The sequence below is a fragment of the Heliangelus exortis genome, chromosome 15 (assembly GCF_036169615.1).
Source record: "Heliangelus exortis chromosome 15, bHelExo1.hap1, whole genome shotgun sequence".
In the NCBI taxonomy this organism is placed as follows: domain Eukaryota; kingdom Metazoa; phylum Chordata; class Aves; order Apodiformes; family Trochilidae; genus Heliangelus; species Heliangelus exortis.
In genome coordinates this window covers 15,732,309-15,751,491 of record NC_092436.1, presented here as the reverse complement: position 1 = coordinate 15,751,491, position 19,183 = coordinate 15,732,309, and the positions used below count along the sequence as shown (strand labels likewise).

Below are 19,183 nucleotides of genomic sequence, written 5' to 3'. Positions count from 1 at the left end.
GGCTTGTTTAAACACCCTGATAGAAGGAAGTTCTTCAAGGCAGGGAGTGATTTGTGTCTCCCTAAAGGAGGGCTCTGATGCACTCAGGGCTTCGTTTAGGATGTAAGATCACATTCACCTGTTTTTGTTTTTTCTAGCTTCCCCCAGAATCACACACACTGAGGCTGCACTGAGCGGAAATCCAAGTCCCAGAAAAGCTGAAGGATTTATCTAACAGGAAAAACTATTGCAGGATTAGAGTGCTGTGATTGATGTGCTTTAATAATCACCACGGCTGCTCAGGCTTCTTGTGCGGCGCCATCCCTGTAATTAATGGGCAAGGGCTTTCTCATTCTCCTTGCTGCTGCTCAAGGGGTGCCAAGACACTTGAAATGTCCATAAAATATGGCCAAGGGAGCAAGAACAGGGCTGCCAGCTCTAATATTCTCCCTTCTCAGTGCTGAAGCCTGGAAGCTGGTGTAATGTCCCAGCACTGATGCAGAACCCCAGCTGAGCCCATGGGGCACAGGTGGTGGGAGCCTCAGGGATTATTCCTGCCTGGGGACACGGCCTTCTCCCTTCTCACCCTTCTACCCAGCACCCCAAGTGCCTCACTGCAATGGTCTGTGAGGTTACACTGCCCACCTGACACCATCCATGGGATTATTTCTTCATGCCATGGGATTATCTCTTTATGAGGTGCCCCACTCCCCCCCCTTATAACGGAGCCCATAATGGTGAGGAAGAAATGAACTGACTGGTGGGAGTGACCACAGATTTATGGCTGATCTACTTGGTATGAAGGTCAGCTTAATACCTCCAAATTTTCCCAGGGTCCTGGTTTTAAAAATCTCATTTCCCAGCCTACCATGTCCACTTTGTAATATGCTCAGTTCTTAAGAACATCAGTTACATGTGGATGAGTTCCCTGCTGCCTTTTTTCAGGTCACATAGCTCTGGGCACCACTGGCAAACAAACAGCTTTGGATGTCCCAAACTGTGTGGCTTCTGAGGTGGTCACCTCACTGCATCTCTGTCACCTTTTTGATGTCAAAACTTCTGTCAGAGTGATTCAAGGAGAGTCCTGGGATAGGAAGGGGAATCCATGGTGCAATGTGAGAGATGTCCTGCTCACCAGAGGGAATTCTGCAGTAATTCATGCAGAAGGATTCCTTTCATCTTCTACTCTAAGAAGTAGGTGCAGAACATCACCAGAGTGGCATCACTCTGGAAAATCAGATAGATTTGCATAATAGGCTTTACCTGAGCAGTGCTTCCACTCCCAGCCTTGCAGTATTCTGGATAAGAATATAACCAAGACCTATATTTTTATATATCTCTATACAAATCCTTGCATTTATATATTTATATTTATATTTATATTTATATTTATATTTATATTTATATTTATATTTATATTTATATTTATATTTATATTTATAGATAGACAGATCTATCTGGAAATGCACTGGGTCCTCCAGTGAGGGATGGGAGCCACAGAAAGGAGAGCACTCAGGAGAACAGAGTGCAGCATCCCCACACCAGGAGCTAATGGAGAATTAATTTATATGCCAGCAACATTGATTTTTCTAGCATGCAGGTTTAAGCTCCACAAGGTGATGAAGATGTGATAAAGCATTAATTATGGATTAATTAAATATGTGCAGTTGTGTGAGTACTGTGCCCATGCAGCCAACCAGGCATCTGTGAGCATCACACAGCATCTGATGCATCCCAGTGACCACATCAAGCCCTTCATATACAAAATTTATCAATTTATTTCATTGCTTGGTGCCCTCAGCCTGTCCATGCCCATCCCAGGGTATATATTTGTTCCATCTGTTAAAGTGTGTGAGGATATGTGTGATACTAATTTCTCCTTCAGAGATGTGTGGAGGGAGAACCCAAAGGATTTCAGGGCACTCCCCAAAGCCAAACTTCAGATCCAAGTGAAACTTCTACATATTTACAGAAGCCTTAAAAGAACAGGGCACTGTGCTGACAAATGTCTGTGTCAAGGAGCAGCCAAGAGTTTCCAAATAAATAACAGTAAAACTGAAGAACCTACTGATTCTGGAGGACCCAAATGAGGATAATGGCTCAGCCCCTTCCTCAGTGCTTATCAGGACCCACAGAACTGCTGCTGGAGGAAAATAGGGTAAAGGACAGAGGATTTTATAGCATTTATTTTACTGAGTTGTTGACACAAGCTTGGCTACAGCCTGGATTAGAATAAGTGAGGCCAAGTGTGTGGAAGAAAGGCAGTAATTGACTTTACATTTTAAGAATGTAATTACAGTTTGAGAACAGGTGATTTTTCAAAAGGCAGAAAGCTCTGGAAGTGCCCTGATGGATGCAGCAGAATCACTGCCTCATTTTGTAGCTAAATATGCTGGATGCAGCTTGAGGAGCCAAGAAAATGAAGTTTCCTGGAGGAAATGCTGTTTATAGGAACCTTGAGACAGTCAAGCCTCAGAATGAGTGGGTTTAAGGGGTTTTTTTCAGCCAATCTGAGTAATGAATGCTACAGAAACTGTCCTCACTGTATCAGGTACTGATAAGCACTGCTCTATAAAGGTTGCTTACTCCCATTTCTCCTGGGGAGAAAGTAAATTAACCATGTAAAAAGCTTTTTTTCCAAAAATAGAAGCTACTCCTTGAAACACCATCAAATGTGTGAAGAAGAAGGGGAAATGAGAGCTGATCCTAAAAGATATCAAAGGTGTCTGCAATTAATTTCATAATGGATTTTCACACGTGAAATCCGGGCGATGGATTTTGGGTTCTCTGTTCTTCCCCTCATGTAAAACCACTGGAAAACTTTAATTGGATCCCCTCCTGTGCTCTGCAGTGACCCAAATTCTGAGCAGAAAGGAACTGCACAAGACTAAGCCATGGAAGCCTAATGCAAAATGAGATCTTTTTAATGACAGGATGTTATTAATGTCCAACATCACTCAGACTTCACTGGTATAAAAGCCCAATGGTTCTGGCCACTGATTTTTTAAGCACAAACCCCAGACTTCCAAAGACAACATGCTCACAGAAAAATTAGGGATTCTGAGAAGAATCCAGTGGTAAAAAGCCCCAGAACTGTCATTTCCTGGCTAACAAATTCTGCAGTGGATTTTGCCTGGCTCACTTTATCATCAGCAAAATCATAAAAGAATCTTTTGTTTCTTGATTCTTGTTTGTCTTGACCACCACCTCTGCCCCTCAATCCCCACTGTTTTGTGATATTTAAACAGTAACCCCCAAACTTGTGGCAGAATGAGCAAATTCCCACTCACTCCCCCCCTCCCCCCCAAATTCTAAATGTCCTTGCAGGAAACAAGCAGCTCCCTCCCCAAATCTTAACTTTTCCCCCTCTTGGCCAGCCTTTAAAACTGAATCAAGGATTCTGTCTCATGAAGCACCATTTTTGTCACCAGTAAAACAAGACTGGTAGCAAAAGGAAACTCCAGATAGACCACATGAGGCCACCTCTGGTCCATGCTTCGAGATCCAAATTCTTTTATTAGATCCTTACCCTCTGCTGTGTCAAGACTTGCTGCAGGTTCTTCAAAATGATCAGGAGGTGTTCAATTCTGAACCATCAGCAGCTTGGAAACGTAAAACATCCAAGATCTGTCTCAGCTGTTCTCTTTGATCCTAGATTAAAGGGCCTGCTAGAAATTTCAGAGCTATGGAGCTACTTACACAGTTCCAATTAAGATGACATTTGAGCTTTATTCTGTGAATGCACAATAATGTAGAAAACTCCTTGGAATTCCCTCATCAGCTACGTTCTGTTTAAAAATACATGGATTGGTTTTATAGCAACATCCTCAGCCACATTCAGGACTCCATTTATACCCTTAGGTTCAGCAATTCACAGAGCTTTAGCTTCATAGATTCTTACCAATAAATCCCAAAATGCATGCATGGCTTGATTTAAGAAAGATATTTTACTTGTGTTTCATACACAAAAAAACTGATAATCAACAGTGGCTTAAAAAATTAACACTACTCCACTTTTCCACAAGTGTACAAAAAAGAAATAATGGATTTACATTCAACAGTAAAGCTTAAAGTCCACTCTAATAATAGCTGCATTGACATTCACATACACAAGCACAGAATAAATATTTCAGGATCCTTATAAGAGCATACAGCATACATACAGTACTTGAATTTTACATAATAGTGTTAGTAGGGTCAGGAGCTCATAACCTCATAGAAAAGTAAAACTAAAATCAGAAGAGGTTGTGTGGGAGGTAACACCAAGGTACTGCACAGAGCTAGCAGGTCAGGAAATCCATTTCTGTGAGGAGTTTGCTTCTGCTTCTTCATATTAGGAGAGTTTCTTTGCAAAGGTGTATTGAAAGTGCAGATTAATGGAAGAAAAAAAAAAAAAGAAAAAAAGAAAAAAAGACAAAGAAAAAAATATTCTTGTATTTACTAACACATGCAAGAGGCAGCCCTCAAATCACCCGACAGAATAAAGCTGTTATTGGCAAGTGGCCGATATCATAGAGATGTTTCAGGCAATTTTTCTAAAGCACTTTAATAGCAGCAATTATGATTCATAATGGCTCTAGATTGACTTCTGTTTGGGTTAAAGGGCATCATATTTCTTTAACATTTACAGCTATATCTCTCTATAAATAAATATCTCGAATAACAAGTAGCATAGTTAACGTTTCTTTTTTCTCTCTTTTGCATAAGTGTCGTGGAAAAACTCTGACCTTTTCAGAGACTTCATGTGCAAAATAACATTGGAGTGGCAACAGGGACACAGAGCATCACAGTCAGTTACATTCCTGGGATGTCAGCCCAGCCCTTCTCCCACTCAGAGGGCCAGCCTTGCCAGGGTAACACAGGGCCTGAAGGGACAATTTTCCCATTGGCTTGCTTGGGAAGAGCTAAAATTTATAGGAGCTAAAAGAGCTGTAAATGTGAGGGGTTTGTTTGCAGGAGTGTGTACAATACTTCATGTATAGGACTCAGTATTCCCACACCTTCCCTTCTCAAGGTTTGGAAAGTCTGGGCGTTTCCTTTCAAGACTTTTCCTCCCCAGCCTGAACATCTTTTTGTCCAAGAGGTGTTTCTCTTGGTTATTTACCAGCTCTTCTTGCATTTGCAAAGTCTCAAGTCACCTAGCTGACATCTCTGCACACAAATATTTCCAATCAGATAGAGGGTGCACAACATCAAAACTTTTAAACCTGCCCTGTAAGTGTCATCAAGACAGGAGCACAGGAACCACAGTGCTGAGAGTCCAACCTCTCACTGGCTGTACTGTGAAGATTCTCCTTTTCGGCGTAGGAGAAAGGAAACTTGTGTCTGCTTTTTAGAGTCTGAAAACAAGCCAGAGTGGAGAAAAAGAGTTAACACCAGACTTAATAAAGCTTTTAAGACAAAACCTGTTAAGCAATTTAGACAGACACCGAATTTCCTGCTGATTTTTCTCAAGTCTGTACATACAGGAAATTTGTTAACAGGAGGAAGAAGTTGGGACGTTGCTACATAGGAGAAATTTGCCATTATTACAAAAACTGGCTAATTGGATTCTCTCATTATTAAACCCCTCACTGGTCACTGTTCTCAGTGGTGCTGTTGCCCTTTTCTTTTTTCTCCTGAGTCTTGTTTCCCTTCTTCTTTTTCTTCTTTTTCTTGGTCTCTTCCTTCTTGCCAAAGGTTATGAAGTCACTTTTGTCAATTTGGCTGTTGGGTGGCTCCTGCCGGATGGAGATGATTGCAGGAGATCCTGGGATAATGAATTTGTCTGGCAACTCACCAGGACCACCTTGTTTGGAATTGCCCGGTCCAAATTTAAAGGTCCAGCTGTTGCTGTTCACACCAGCTCCCACTGGGGGGGACACCTCTCCTGCCTCGGGTTCTGAAAGAAAAAAAGTCAAAAGAGCAAGAAAAACCTTAAAGCATCATGAAATACAAGCACTGGGTGAGTATCAGCTCCAGGGGTGAAAGCTCTGGCTTTCTCCTGGCTTTCTCCTGGAGTCTTGGATGCCTGGATCTGAGTGTTCCCAACTGGTTCCTCTCCAGGTTGCTCAGGGCTGGTAGGCACTGACTGACTCCACACACCTCCCACTAGTCCAGGATGCTCCAAATCCAGTCCAATCTGCCCTGGAATGTTTCCAGGGATGGGGCATCCACAATTTCCCTGGGCATCCCCTGCCACTGTCAAGGAGGTGATACGACTGCTTTTACAGTATGATGTTTAATCAAGGATTAGAACAACCTGTACAACTCTTTTCCCTTCAGATTATATTTAATGACAAAGAAGATTTGACTTTTAGTTTATCTACTTATCTACTATCTACTTAGAACTGCTAAAATTGTTTTAGAGACCTTCACCTCCTCAAATATCTTTTTAAAAATTATTGTTGATGTGGAAGTTCCTCTGTTTTAGTAGTTGTAGCTTTTCTGTGAATTTCATACAATCAGTCAGGTTGGAAAAGACCTCAAAGACCATCAAGTCCAACTATCAACCCAAGACCACCATGGCAACTAAACCATGTCTTCAAGTACCAGGTCCAAACATTTTTTTAACAACTCCAGGGATGATGACTCTGTCACCACATCCCAGAGTCCAACCTCAGATTTTTCACATTTGTCATTCAGAAGAGCAATGTCCTAGCAACCCCTTCCATACTGAACTCTTTAATATGAACCAGCTTCCATTTCTGCTTAGTAAAGTATTTTGGTCAAGTGCTTTTCATATGGTTTTTTACTTCTTTGAGATGATAAATTACAAAGGTCAATGTTGTGTGTGTTGGCCTTTTTCCAAATTATTAATCAATTCTCTTTCTCCAGCCATATAAAAATGTGAGCTTTCAGGTTGTACATTAAAAATTAAGCCCTAGTTGAAAAATAAATCCTTCTCCCTTCCCACCCAGCCCATGACACATTCACTCCAAGCAACACTGGCCTGGGCCCAATGCTCTTTTCCTGTTCCTGGCAGGAAAAAACCAGCTGAAGGTGACCTCAATTTTTGAACCCTCCTTGGTTGGGAAGAGTGAATGGTCCCAGAACTGCTTTGATATGTGCAGGGACACAACACGATGGGTCCCAGGACCACCACAACTGTGGTTGTGCCACCTTAAAGTGAGCACCTGGGGCTGAAGATGAGAGGAACAATGACAGTGACTTTTTCTTACTGATTTTACCATACAAATAAAGCAATGTGCAAGAAGCAAGGGCATCCTTAAGGTCCAGTAACTCTTTTTCCTTGCATGCAAACTCGTGCCAGCCCACCAGAGTGCACATCTGTGTCTGCATTATTAAAATCTAATTCTGAGCAGGATATTGACCCTTTAATCTGGTTCTCTCTAGACAAATCCACTCACCAGATGAAGTCAGTAACATTTATCACAGAGCCATCTGACATCATGCAGCCAAACACAACAAACCCATCATATCAAGCCTGGAATCAGGGTTCTGTCAACCTAAAGACCAAAGGGGGGTGGGGGTTATTTGCATTTCTGTGTGTCTTTTTTCCCCAGTTCCTGAAGATGTTTATTGTCCATGCAAAGGAAGCATTTTAATGCTCCTTAATACTCACTAAGCCAAAGGCAACTAATTATCCTTAGAGCTGTGTGGAGAGCCCACACAGGAAAAAACAGGGCCAGACAGAACTTGATGAGTTAACAGCCATCCTTCCCATCAGAGGGGCTTCAGCAGCCTCCTCAGGACATTTCCCTTCTGCCTGATTTACCTGATAATATTTATGTTTATCTGTATTAGCAGCCTGGAAGGTCACAGTTCAGCTCTACCAACAATTTTGTATGTTGAGGCATTTCAGCTCAAGAATAAATGTCACTTGCTACTTCATTTCCAAAACTCCCTTAAGCATCTTTTCTGTTCCTTTCCAACAGGAATTCAACAACAAACCCTTACCACTGAGATGCTATTTACATTTACCAGGATGAGCTGCATTTCTCTCATGTATTTCCTGGCTCTTCTTGAATGCTTTAAAGTTGTTTAATAAAAACTTAAGAGGAAAATCTAAATAAAATAAATCTGCCAGCTATGTCTATACCACTTAATTTAAAACATTCTGCTTCTCCTCTTCCTACACCAACACAGTGGGGCTGTGCCACAGAAAAGCACAGAGTTGGGCCATTTCCTGGTGTAACTCCAAGGATTACTTATCCCTACACTTTCTTCTCAAGGAACACAGCAAACCATCATGTTCAGGGAGCAGATTATTTATTTTTAATGTGTGCATGCAGCAGAACCCAAAATCTAGGCTGTACTTGCAGTTCCTGATGCTTCCTTGTCTCTCTGTCTGGATGCTAAAAGGGGAACTGAACTTTTCACCCCTTCCATTGCTCCACTCTCACCAAAATACAAGTGTCCCCATAGACTTTAAATGGAATTTAGAGCAAGACAGACTTTGCAGTCAAGCCAACCATACATTTAGTTGGGAGAAAAGGACTTCCAGGGTTGTCTTTCTTTTTCTACCCAGTAACTGGTGTCTGAAATGCACAGGCAGATCCACACACAGCCTCCCCCCATCCTAAAATCACCTCTGTGGAAGCCTGGAGCACCAGGTATGGTGCCCACCTATTTTATTTTCTTCCAGAGACATTTATGGGTTGGATGCTGTAGCTCTCTGCCTCTCAGAAGAACTGAAACAACACCCAACTTCAGCAACAGCCCAACGCTCAGCAAGCCCTCACTGCTCTGAAAGCACCACATGTCCCACACGTTGTCAGTCAGAAAGGGGCATGTGGATGGCACAAGCTCCAAGATCCCAGGCCAGGAGCAGGTTACAGGTGAGCCACGTCACCTCACTGAGCACTCCTGGTCTCATCACATGAGTTTCCCAGAGGTACCAAACTCTCCTTGTGCTGAGGAACCCACTACAAGCAGCAGAGTCCCTACAATTTAGCTTCCAGTAACTGTAGTCACCTCTTTTTTTCTTTTCTTTTCTTTTTTTTTTTTTTTTCTTTTTTAAGATGTCACCCACAGGGTAAGGTACCCTTTATGAAATTCAGCCACTGATAAAAGTTGGCATCCAATCTAAACTTTTTTATTTAGTCCCTGCTACAGTCTCTAAAGACAGGCAGGCACCCTCAGAAATCAGTCCAACCCACCTGGCTTCCACTCCTATTTTCAGCTGTATTAAATTTTTTTTATTCCTCTCCTTGCTGGAGCTGTATCAGCTTTGCTTCTTAACTACAGATAAATCCTGGAGAAACCAGACAGCTAACTTTTGGACAGCTAGTGGAAAAGGAACTGAATTCCACCCTCAGGGGCAAACTCAGCAGCATCCTGGCTTGAGGGATGGTGCATTAATGGCCCTGCCAAAATATTAAAAAAAATAAAAATAAGAAGTTTGGAACTAATCTCTTTAACAGTGAGAGTCACAAAAACCCTGTGCAACTATTTGCAAGATGAGGCCACTTTCTCAGCCCTAATCCCTTCATAGGATTTTAATTTAGGAAGGCACCAGCATGTTCTGCTGGAATACTGGAGAAATACTGGAGAAAGCTCAGCCATGGAAAGGCTGCACCATTACCCCCTGCTAAAAGGCCCCATTTGAGCTGTGACACCAGTGACCCCAGCACAGTTTAGGTCTCCAGTGATGCTTTGCTACAAAACTCCAAAGCACAGCTCTGCCACTGAGATTTCCAGTGCTGTCTTTTCAGATGCAGCATTTGCAAACTCACCCAAGTGAAGGGCTGGCCTGCACCAGGCTGTAAAACCACCCGTGCTGAGACCTGAGTGGAATAGAGTGGAAATGCTGAGTGATGGGCACAAACAGGCTGAGACTGACAAATATGCTAAATATGGGGCAGAATGCCTGCTCACAGAACACATCATCCCACAAAATTATCTCCCATCAGGTCTGGGCAAAGATGGCAATCTCTATCTCACTGAGGTTTTTCTCCAGTTTTTTTGTTTTTTGGTTTTTTTTTTTTAATTATTATTTATTATTCTTGTTTTTTGTGATGGAGGAACATGTTTTTTCCCTGTCCCTGCATAGCCCCACAGCTCCAATCTGCTGTTTCCCAGGACCAGGTGGTGCTCAGTTCCCACCGTGTTGAGCTGGCCACACAATTCTGAGCGTTGAGGAAATCATCCCCACCTCCTCTGTGCCTGCTGCTTCCCCAAAGAACCTTTCTCAGAAGGAGGCAAAGGAGTGTTAGAACAGATGTGCCCCTGCTCAAGGGGGAGAAGAAGAAACCATTTCTGTGCAGCTCTGTCTCCCTGCAGAGACATTTTTGCCTGCATGACATGCTCAGCCAAGACAGCAGCTCCCTCCCTTCACCCCCCCTTCCTCACCACTCTGTCCCTCTCTTTAAAAATTTGGTGGCTTGTGGGCTCAGGAGATCATTTTGATAAAAGCTTTCAATCAAACCATCATTAAGCTTAAAGGAAATATTATTCAATGCTTTTTTTTTTTTTTTTTTTTTTTGCTAGACACCAGACCATGCCAACTAAAGCTATCGTGAGAAGAGGAATACCCCAGCAGTAATCACAGACAGACCCTTCTGTCCTCAGGTCAGTGCAGCAAACCACATTAATTAAATTAATTTATTTAAAACTAAGATCGGGCAATAAGCAGGAAGCAAATTGCAGGGAAAGCCACTCATTAACCTGATTTCTCCCTTCCCTGCCTCCTCCTCTGATGCTGTTCTGACTGCAGCTCCTGCCTCTGGCAGCCTTAATGAATATTCACTGTTAGAATATTCTGAATATTCACTGTTAGACAGAGTCTGACATTGGGCACTGATTCCAAACCAGCACAGCAAATGCAAAGAGAGTGCCCTGAAAAAAAAAAAACCCAAACCCTCCATGACATTTGGAGGATCCCTGCAGACATTCTGGCTTTGCTGATCATCCCTAAGTCTTTTTGAGATTAAAATGCCCATTTAATCTTGCTTTTGAAAAACGAACAAACAAACAAACAAAAAAAAACCCTTCAAAAATAAAATCATAACCAACAACACGACAAAGGAAGCAAATAAAAAACCCCAGCCTCAGCATGATAAAATGACAGCTACTGAACAGAAAGACAGAGGAATTATTTGGTCAGAACAAAGCTGAACCATTTTAACCATCAGTTTGCCAAACAATCTCAGCTGTCTCTAAGGACGAGGTCAATCTGGAGCCTTTAAAAAGAAAAAAACAACCATCAAAGCAACAACAAATAAATAATTCTCACTGTCTGCCCCTCCATCTGCTTGTCCTGCTCTCCACTAAGGATCCAGAGCCCTGAGGACCAAACAAAATGCAAACTTCTGCCCACCCAGGAGCCTGTAGCTTTAATCGATGGCTTGGATTTCAAGTCAGTAACAAAAAGCAGGGTAATTATAGCACATATGTTGTGGGAGATCTGCAACCCCTGCTGCTCTGACAGCCAGAGACACCACAGGGGGTGGCAGGGGGGTCACTGCCAGCTCAGTCTCAGGTTCCTGTCCTTGCTGACACTGAGATGGAAATTAATTAGCAGTTATCTGTCTCATTATAAGGAAAAAAAAAAAAAAAATCTTCCCTGGCTGTGTATTAAAGCAATAGTCTCAGTACCTCTGCCAGCATCTTCTGAGAGATGTAAAAGCAAAAAAATGAATTTTTTTGCTAGCACAGGCTGCTGTGGCCAGGGCATGATGCAGGCTGGGTGCCTTCTGGCAGCTGCTGAAAAAGCAGAGCCCAGTGGCTGCAGCCCCAAGCACCTCCCTTTTACTGAAAAAAAGTAAAAAAAAGGATCAACCCCCCCAAAAAAGCATCAACCTTGTCAGAAAAATCCCTCTGGTGTTGTCTTCGTGCCCAGTCCTGCTCTCTTGGGAAGCTCCTCTTGGTGCTTGCTCAGCACAAGCTTTAACCCTTTTCTCACCACACTGAGGACTCAGCTGCTGCATCACTGGGGCAAAACACAGCCAAGATTCTCTGGATCAGCATTCCAGCTCCAGTTGGATGCTGGATCCTGGGGGATGCAGTCTACGAACGTTTGGGCCACATCCAGGGGTTGGTAGGAAGAGACTGCTCCTGAAAACTAAGGGAAGTGGATTTTTATGGGGGGCATTTTTGCCACGTCTGCAGGCCCTCAGGGACCATTTTTAAGAGTTCATGGTTGAAAACAGGCAAAAAAAAAAAAAAAAAAACAAAAAAAACCCACCAAAACAAAAACAAACACCAAAACCCCCAGATTAAATAAACAGGTTTTAAATAACAGTGTGGGCACCTAGAGCATGTTTTGCTCCAGAGTAAGGGAAAAGGGCAGAAAAGAGTGCAGGAAAACTGGAGCTGGCATTGGGGTGACTGCTGTGCCCCTCAATCCCTGGAAGGGAGAAGGGGTGTGGGCAGCAGCTGGGGACAGTGCCCACCCTCCCTTCACCAGAGATAAAGTTTTCTTTGCCTTCATGCCAGCCCAGGGCTGTGTAACCTCCTTAAATGCTCCAAAGGAGCAGCAAACAGTTCCCAAGGCTGAGGGATGCTTTTTGAATTTTCTAGGTGACACATCCCAAAAATGGGGACTTTGAGACAAATCCTTAAAGAACTGGGACATCTGCTTTGTGGCTGAAATCTCCCTCTGGATGTGGTGCCACTGCTCTCAGCAGCTCCAGTGGGTGCTGGGTGGGGTCTGCTGCTTCTGTTCCATGAGGGCATGAAATAGTACAAAAAAAGAGCAAAAATCCCTGCAGAAGACAGGGAGAGACCTGAGCACTGCTTTGGCTGTGTTGCCAAAAGCCAGTTGTAGGTACAAAATATTTTCCTTCTTCCAGGCAAGCATTTTCCTGTGGAAGAGAAGAGGCTCACAGAGCATCCTAAACCCTGCTGGGAAGGGGAAAAGGAGGAAACATTTCCTGGCTGCTGCTGCTGCCTGGAAGAGCATCCTGCAGCCAGATGAGCTGCTGAGCTGAGGCCAAGAGCCCAGGCTTGCTCTCTGTCTCTTGTCTCCTGCCACTGGGGGCCACTCTGCATCTATGGGGTTGCTCACAGCACCAGCACCTTCCACTTCTGCCACCTTGCTGCCTGGTTCTGATGGATTCTCCAAAAATAGGGACATTTCAGGTCAGGGATTTCATGTTGCCTGATTTTTAGGCACTATCCCAGGATGCTCAGAGCAGGGCTGGAGTCCCCATCATCCCTGGAGGGGCTTCCAAGCCCTGGAGATGTGGGGATGAGGGACGTGGGGCAGGGCTGGGGGGGACACTTTGCCATGATGCTCTGAGAGGTCTTTTCCAACTAAAACAATTCCATGAAGGGAAGCCAGAAGGCAGGATTGGATACTCTCCTAGCACTGGAGCTCCTGGACAGGACTGGTTTGGGGGTTTTTTTTGTGTCCACCTCAGAGACTGAACACTCCTGAGAGAAATCTGTTGAATTTAGTGCTTTGTGCTTATCCCCAGTGAAATTATTCACCCAGTACCTGTCTCTACAACCTTCTGCAGGTGTCCTTCCCTTAGCACAGTCCCTGCCACTCCTGGTGGTACCTACAGAGGAAGGAGCCCAATGTGGCTGCAAAGCCCAGTGCTGACAGTCAGGGAGAATCCCCCTTTATAAATGAGCACAATTAATAGAAAGACAGTAACTATGGCAACCTGAAGCATCAATTTTAGTCTTTTGAGGCAAAAATCTAATTTTAACTCGCTAATTGGGTGCTTGAAGTGGTACTGCAAAAAAAAAAAAAAAAAAAAAAAGAAAAAAAAGAAAAAGGAGGACATGTTTATATCAGTGCTTTTCGAGTGGTTCTATTTTAAAGAGGAATAAATGTGTGAGCTCAAGCACTATGCAAAAGGATGGCAGAGTGATGGGTCAGAGTGAATGGTCTTAAAATATAATTTTTAAAAATTTCTTCATCACCTGAGTTTAGCTAATGGGCTTCAGCCATCCCTCTTGCAGATGCTCCCACATCAGCAGCCCAAATTATCCTTTCAAAAGCCACACAAAGTTCCACAGAGTGGAAAAATTCAGTGGAATTGTCCCTCAGAGCCTGGAGGTGGCTCTGAGCCTCAGACCTGGAACTTGGTCCCTGGCTCCAATCACAGCAATAATTTTACTGCTATTATGAAAGATGAAACTGGAACACAAAGGGGAAGAAAAGGTACTAAGAATGTTTAGTTTACTTTGGCTTAGTTATCCTCAAGGTATTACTTAATTTTAGAAGTAAACTCTATCACACAGGTACAGAAAATTAATTTAGAGCTACCCTTAGCTAATTTACCACCAAACTGCCCCAAACTTCTCCTCCAAAAGCCAATTAACTGAATACTGCCCAGTATTTGACTCTCACTAAGTGGCTGATAGCCAGGAACCTGCCCTAAAAGAGATGTGGTGCTGTAAAACCTTCCCCAGGAAGGGGCTGTAAAACCTTGGAGGTTTTAGGCTCTGGCACTCACTGTCCCCTTTCCCTTCCACAACATCCCATTAAAGGCTTCCTATCATCTCCTGTTTGGATCACATCCCATAATGACTCCTTTTTCCTGCTAGGGGAATGAATGGAGCTAATAATATTTCACAACAGCTAAAAAGGAATCTTAATTAAATGTGAGGAGTAACTGCTAATCCAGGATGATCAGCACCCCACACAATTCCTCTCTTTTCCAGAATCTTTTAAACATTTTCCAAGGGAAAAATGGAGGTGACCCAGGATGATCAGCACCCCACACAATTTCTTTCTTTTCCAGAATCTTTTAAACATTCTCCAAGGGAAAAATGGAGGTGACCTTGTGAAGGGTCCACTCCCCTACTGCAGAAATAGCTTTGCTCTTTCTGGTGGATGCAAGGGCCACTGGTGGAATTTTTTTCTTAGGTTGTAGGGAAATCCAGATATTATGATCCTTTGGAACCATCTGAGTTCTTTAACCCTTGAAAAGTAAATTATTTTGGTACTGATGAGATGAAGCAGACTGGAAGTTTGGACCTTATGGATCCAGGGCTTCTCCCTGCTTGCCCTTCCTGCACCCAAAGGTGCCCTCTCTGAGCTTATCTGGGGAGGGGATGATTACCCAGGGATGGATCATTATGGTCTGGTTAGCTGGGGAAAGATGAGCTCAAAGTTGGCAGATGCTTGGGATGGATGGCACCACCCTGCAGCAACCCTTTTAACAAAGTTTCAGATGCCTTTTGTGCCCTGTCCCCAGGATTACCATTTCTTAACTATTCATCAGATGGCAGGCATTCATTCTTAGAGGGTTAAAATTTACACAAAAAATGGACAGAGCCATCCCAGTTGATTTTTCATCACTGTAACCTTCCCAGAATGGAGCCCTCATAACCCCAAGTTTAAGAGTTGGTAGATGACATTCTTTAAATTTCAGTTATTCTTATTTTAATTTTATAATCCCAGGCCTGCTTTACACCAAGAACTATTCCCTCCATGGAACAACTGGAGAAATGGGTCAGGCTTGTGCTTCCACATAAAATGATGCTTTAGTTGTACTCAAACCTGCCCACTTGCTAATGAACTTTCCTCTTTTTCAAGAAAGACATTGCTCAAACAGTTGTAGTAAAGTATCAGAAAGTTATTTCTATCATATGCCTTCCATTTCTCTTCTCTGAAGGAAATATGAAAAATTCAAGAACTGGCTTGAAATGCACAGGAAGATCAAATCTGGGAAGTGAATTATTACACATAAAGTGTAATGGACTTTAAATGGATGTTTGAGAGCAAAGTAAGGAAAATTAACTTCATTTCTACATTATTGCTTGATGGAGGCTGGCTGAGGAAAAAATCCTATTCTTATTCAATTTTAGAAAAATCACATTTCTTCCAGCTGCGAATCCTTTAAATGAAAAAGCAAGGAGAAAATTAAGGGCAGCCTGGATCTGGATTGATAGCAGAGTTATTTTCCTTCCAGGAAATGTGTCACATGCCCAGGTAAGTAGGACAAGCTGTCAAAGAAGAGAGACATTTGAAAGATCTCAGTGATTATACAGGCTAAAAGGCAACGTTGGTGCTTCTGGAACCCTTCACTTCAAAAGGAATTTTCCATCACCATCTGGTGGGATCTGCATGCAAATATTTTAAAAACATTGCATAAAGGATGGCCCCAGCAGAAAGGTGGATATAAGGCACAGGTTCTTGAAGAATCTCTCAGCCACAGCAGATGCTTTGCACCTCAGAACACCGAAAGATCTGAGCTGGGAAAATGGGGTGAGGCCACATTATTTGCATTTCCATCCAAACCCCTGCAGCCAGGGCCTTCTGAACCAATCTTTATGTTTCCTAGGGTGGCCTAAGGCTCCCAACACCCCAGTTCAGGTTCTGCTTTCCCAGCACCTTCCCTCAGCCCCAGTGGGAGCAGATGAGGGGGATAGGGCTTGCTCCATAATTAACTCAGTGTCTGGATCCGTGGCTTCAGGGGGATCCCATCCTGCTCCATTTTCATCCATGCAAACCACTCCAATTCACAGGGTCCTGGGCTGTGGTGCAGCTTCCCTATCACTGAATATTCCTGCTATCCCAGGGAACACTGTTCCCTCTATCAGGGATTCCAACCAATTCATCCACCAGATCTCTCCCCCAACAGATTTTTGGTGTAGGAGTGGGCAAAAGCACCAACTCTTCCTTGCACGGGTCCACAGAGCAGCACAAACCCAACAAAGCTTCCTGCTCAGCCTATGAAACCAGGCAGGGAGAATTTTGTCAGCTATTTCTATATATTCCTTCACTGAGGAAAAAAAAAAAAAAAAAAAAAAGGGGTGGGGAAGGCAATTTTTGTAGCAAAATGCCAGTTTCCAGGCAGCAAGAGCATCTATTCCTTGCTCTTGAAAGACTTTGCCCCCCTAAGCACAAGGTGTAAATGGCTCCAAACCTGACACTGCTGCTGCTTATTCCACTGACCCAACTCAAAGGAATTCCCTTTCCACCAGCCTTGAAGTGGGAATGGCTCGGGGAAGCCAGCAGAAGCACAGGTTGGGACAACCAGGAGAAGAAAAACTCTATTTTTGGGTCTTCCTGCTGACACGTGGAAGAGCACCCACTTGAGCTGAGCATACACACAGCTGCTCAGTGCCTGGAATTTTCAGCACTGGCTTTGAGACTGGAAGAAAAGCAGTCAGAGAACATAAACCACGTGCCAAGGAGAAGAGACAGCAAAAGGATGCTTTAAAAATGCTCCTCTGGAGCCTCCCAGGAGAGGTGCACACACGATTCTGAATTTTCCATTCGGTAACCTGTGTGCAAACTTACCAAAAGTCACCCCAATAAATGATGTTTAACACCTCTTGCTGTAAAAAGAGCATCACCACGTGTGCAGCTCTGCAGCAAGCAGCTCTCAACCAATTTGTGTCTCAGGAATTACCCAGTTTGCAGCTCAGTGAGCAGGGAACCAGATTTGTGGCTGCAGAGAAGCAGATCTGCCACTTGCTGATGTGGCAGCCTTCAGGAGGGGACAATACCTGGAGAGAGGACAAATCTTTAGGCTCAACAGCAAATGCTGACATGAACCAGAGAGCCTTGCCTCTGAGAAATACAAATTTTGACATCCTTATTCTTTTTTTTTTTTTTTTTTTTTTTTTTTTTTTTAGGGGCCAGAGCTTTCCCTTTGGCACAGAAATACTTCCTGGTGCTCCAAGCACAACTTAAAAAAAAATACTAAAATGAGAATAAAATGAAAAGAGAAGCCAATAAAATGCCAACAACTCTTTAGAAATACTGGAAATAATCTGTGAATTGCCCAGCTGCTCTCTTCAGGCCCTCAGACATTCACCAAATCACACCAAATGGTGCCAGGGGGGGGTGACTTTCCCCTTATTGAAGAAGCTGAGATAAACTCATCCATCCAAAGCCACAATGCAACCCAAATTCACCTGTTTGGACAACCACATCTGCAACAGCACCCAAACCTGCAAAGCTTTAAGGCAAACCTCAGTATTTCCCTTTTCTGACTCAGAAACCAGTTCACACTCCTCCCAAACAACCTTCCTGCCTCCAGCTTTGGTTTTGTGCTTCTCTCCAGAAGCCAAAGTGAATCCCCCATTCCCTGCCTCCTAATCCTCACCTATCACAACCCCCTCCAGGTTTTCTGCTGCTCCCCCAGGTATTTCTGCTTTGGGCTCAGTACAAAACCTGCAGTAAGAAAGAAAAATGCTTTGCAGGTGCCACTGCCCTGGTCCAACACACAGAGACCAGAACCAAGCTCGTTCTCTTGTGGCTGCTGGGTTTGAATCACATAATAATAAATAATTATAATAATTATTTACATAATAATTACATAATGATAAATGATTGAATAAATAATGAAAGAGCATAAACTGCAGCCCTAATTTGCTCATCTGGCTTTTTCTCCCCAAGGGGGGATTTTTGTGTCTCTGGGCTTTGCACTGTGGGCTCATGGCATGAATGGTCACCCTGCCAGTTCACAGAGTATTTGTCCCCTTCCTTAAGCACCAGTGACTGGCTGGGAATCTCAGGTTTCCCAAAGAAATAAGAAGAGTTACTTTTGCCTGCTAATGCACCAGAAAGCAAATAAAAGGAAGTATTTGCTTTAGGAAAAAAAAAAAAATGTAATTTTTCAAACCACCTCAGCTTGAGGACTGAGCTTTGAGAGCTCAGGATCAGCTCCAGACTGACCCAATGCAATCCCATGGGCTGCAGCTGCCTCCCCAAACCCAAGGAAGAGCTGGGGTCTGCAAATCCCAGCCCTGAGTAGTCAATAACCATGCTCTGCCAGACAGAAAAACACTTTCTGATGGTTTCCTTCTGAAGGGTGCACTGTTTGCTGGATTCTTTTCCAGCTTTTCAGTATTATGCTGCTTCCCTGAAGGCTGCATGGCCCAACACCATTATTCTGCATAACCATATCTGGCACTTGACCTGAATATGTTTCTCTCAATTAGGCAGTGACATTCTCAGCTGGAAACTCTGTCTGTACATTCAAACTCTTGTCTCAGCACAAAGGTGTAGTCTGAAAACCCAGCTGCACGTTTCCTGGCATGGACTGTCAGCATCTCCAAAACTTGAGCTGATTTGGAAGCTTTCACCTCCAGGTCCCAGCATCTCCTGCCACTTCCACCTCCCAGCCCCTGTGTTAGGAGGTGCTGGGTCTCAGCACAATAAATATTTACATCTCTTTTCCCTACCTGCCAACCTCAGCAAAGAAATAAAAGAATGATTAACACATAAATAAATAACCAGGGGCTCTTAGCCTTGATTCTTCCACATCGAAGACAAAACACCAGCAGGTCTGCAAAAGGGGGCAAAACTTCCACCCAGCACTTCTCTTCTGCAGTCAAGAGGAGACCTCAC

At 43.5% G+C, this 19,183-nt stretch overlaps 1 protein-coding gene across 5 annotated transcripts in view; it reads right to left on the bottom strand.

Annotated features, from left to right (window-relative positions):
* Positions 1–3,907: 3,907 nt before the first annotated feature.
* The window catches only part of LOC139802839 (protocadherin alpha-C2-like), an 87,464-nt gene continuing 72,188 nt past the window's right edge, over positions 3,908–19,183 (bottom strand). For 4 of the 5 annotated variants that reach the window (XM_071758373.1, XM_071758372.1, XM_071758374.1 and 1 more), the window contains exon 4: positions 3,908–5,860. In XM_071758373.1, coding sequence (XP_071614474.1) covers positions 5,550–5,860 — 311 coding nt within the window. In that variant the 3' untranslated portion in view covers positions 3,908–5,549. The remainder of the gene's footprint in view (positions 5,861–19,183) is intronic. The other variant, XM_071758375.1, reaches the window with a different exon arrangement.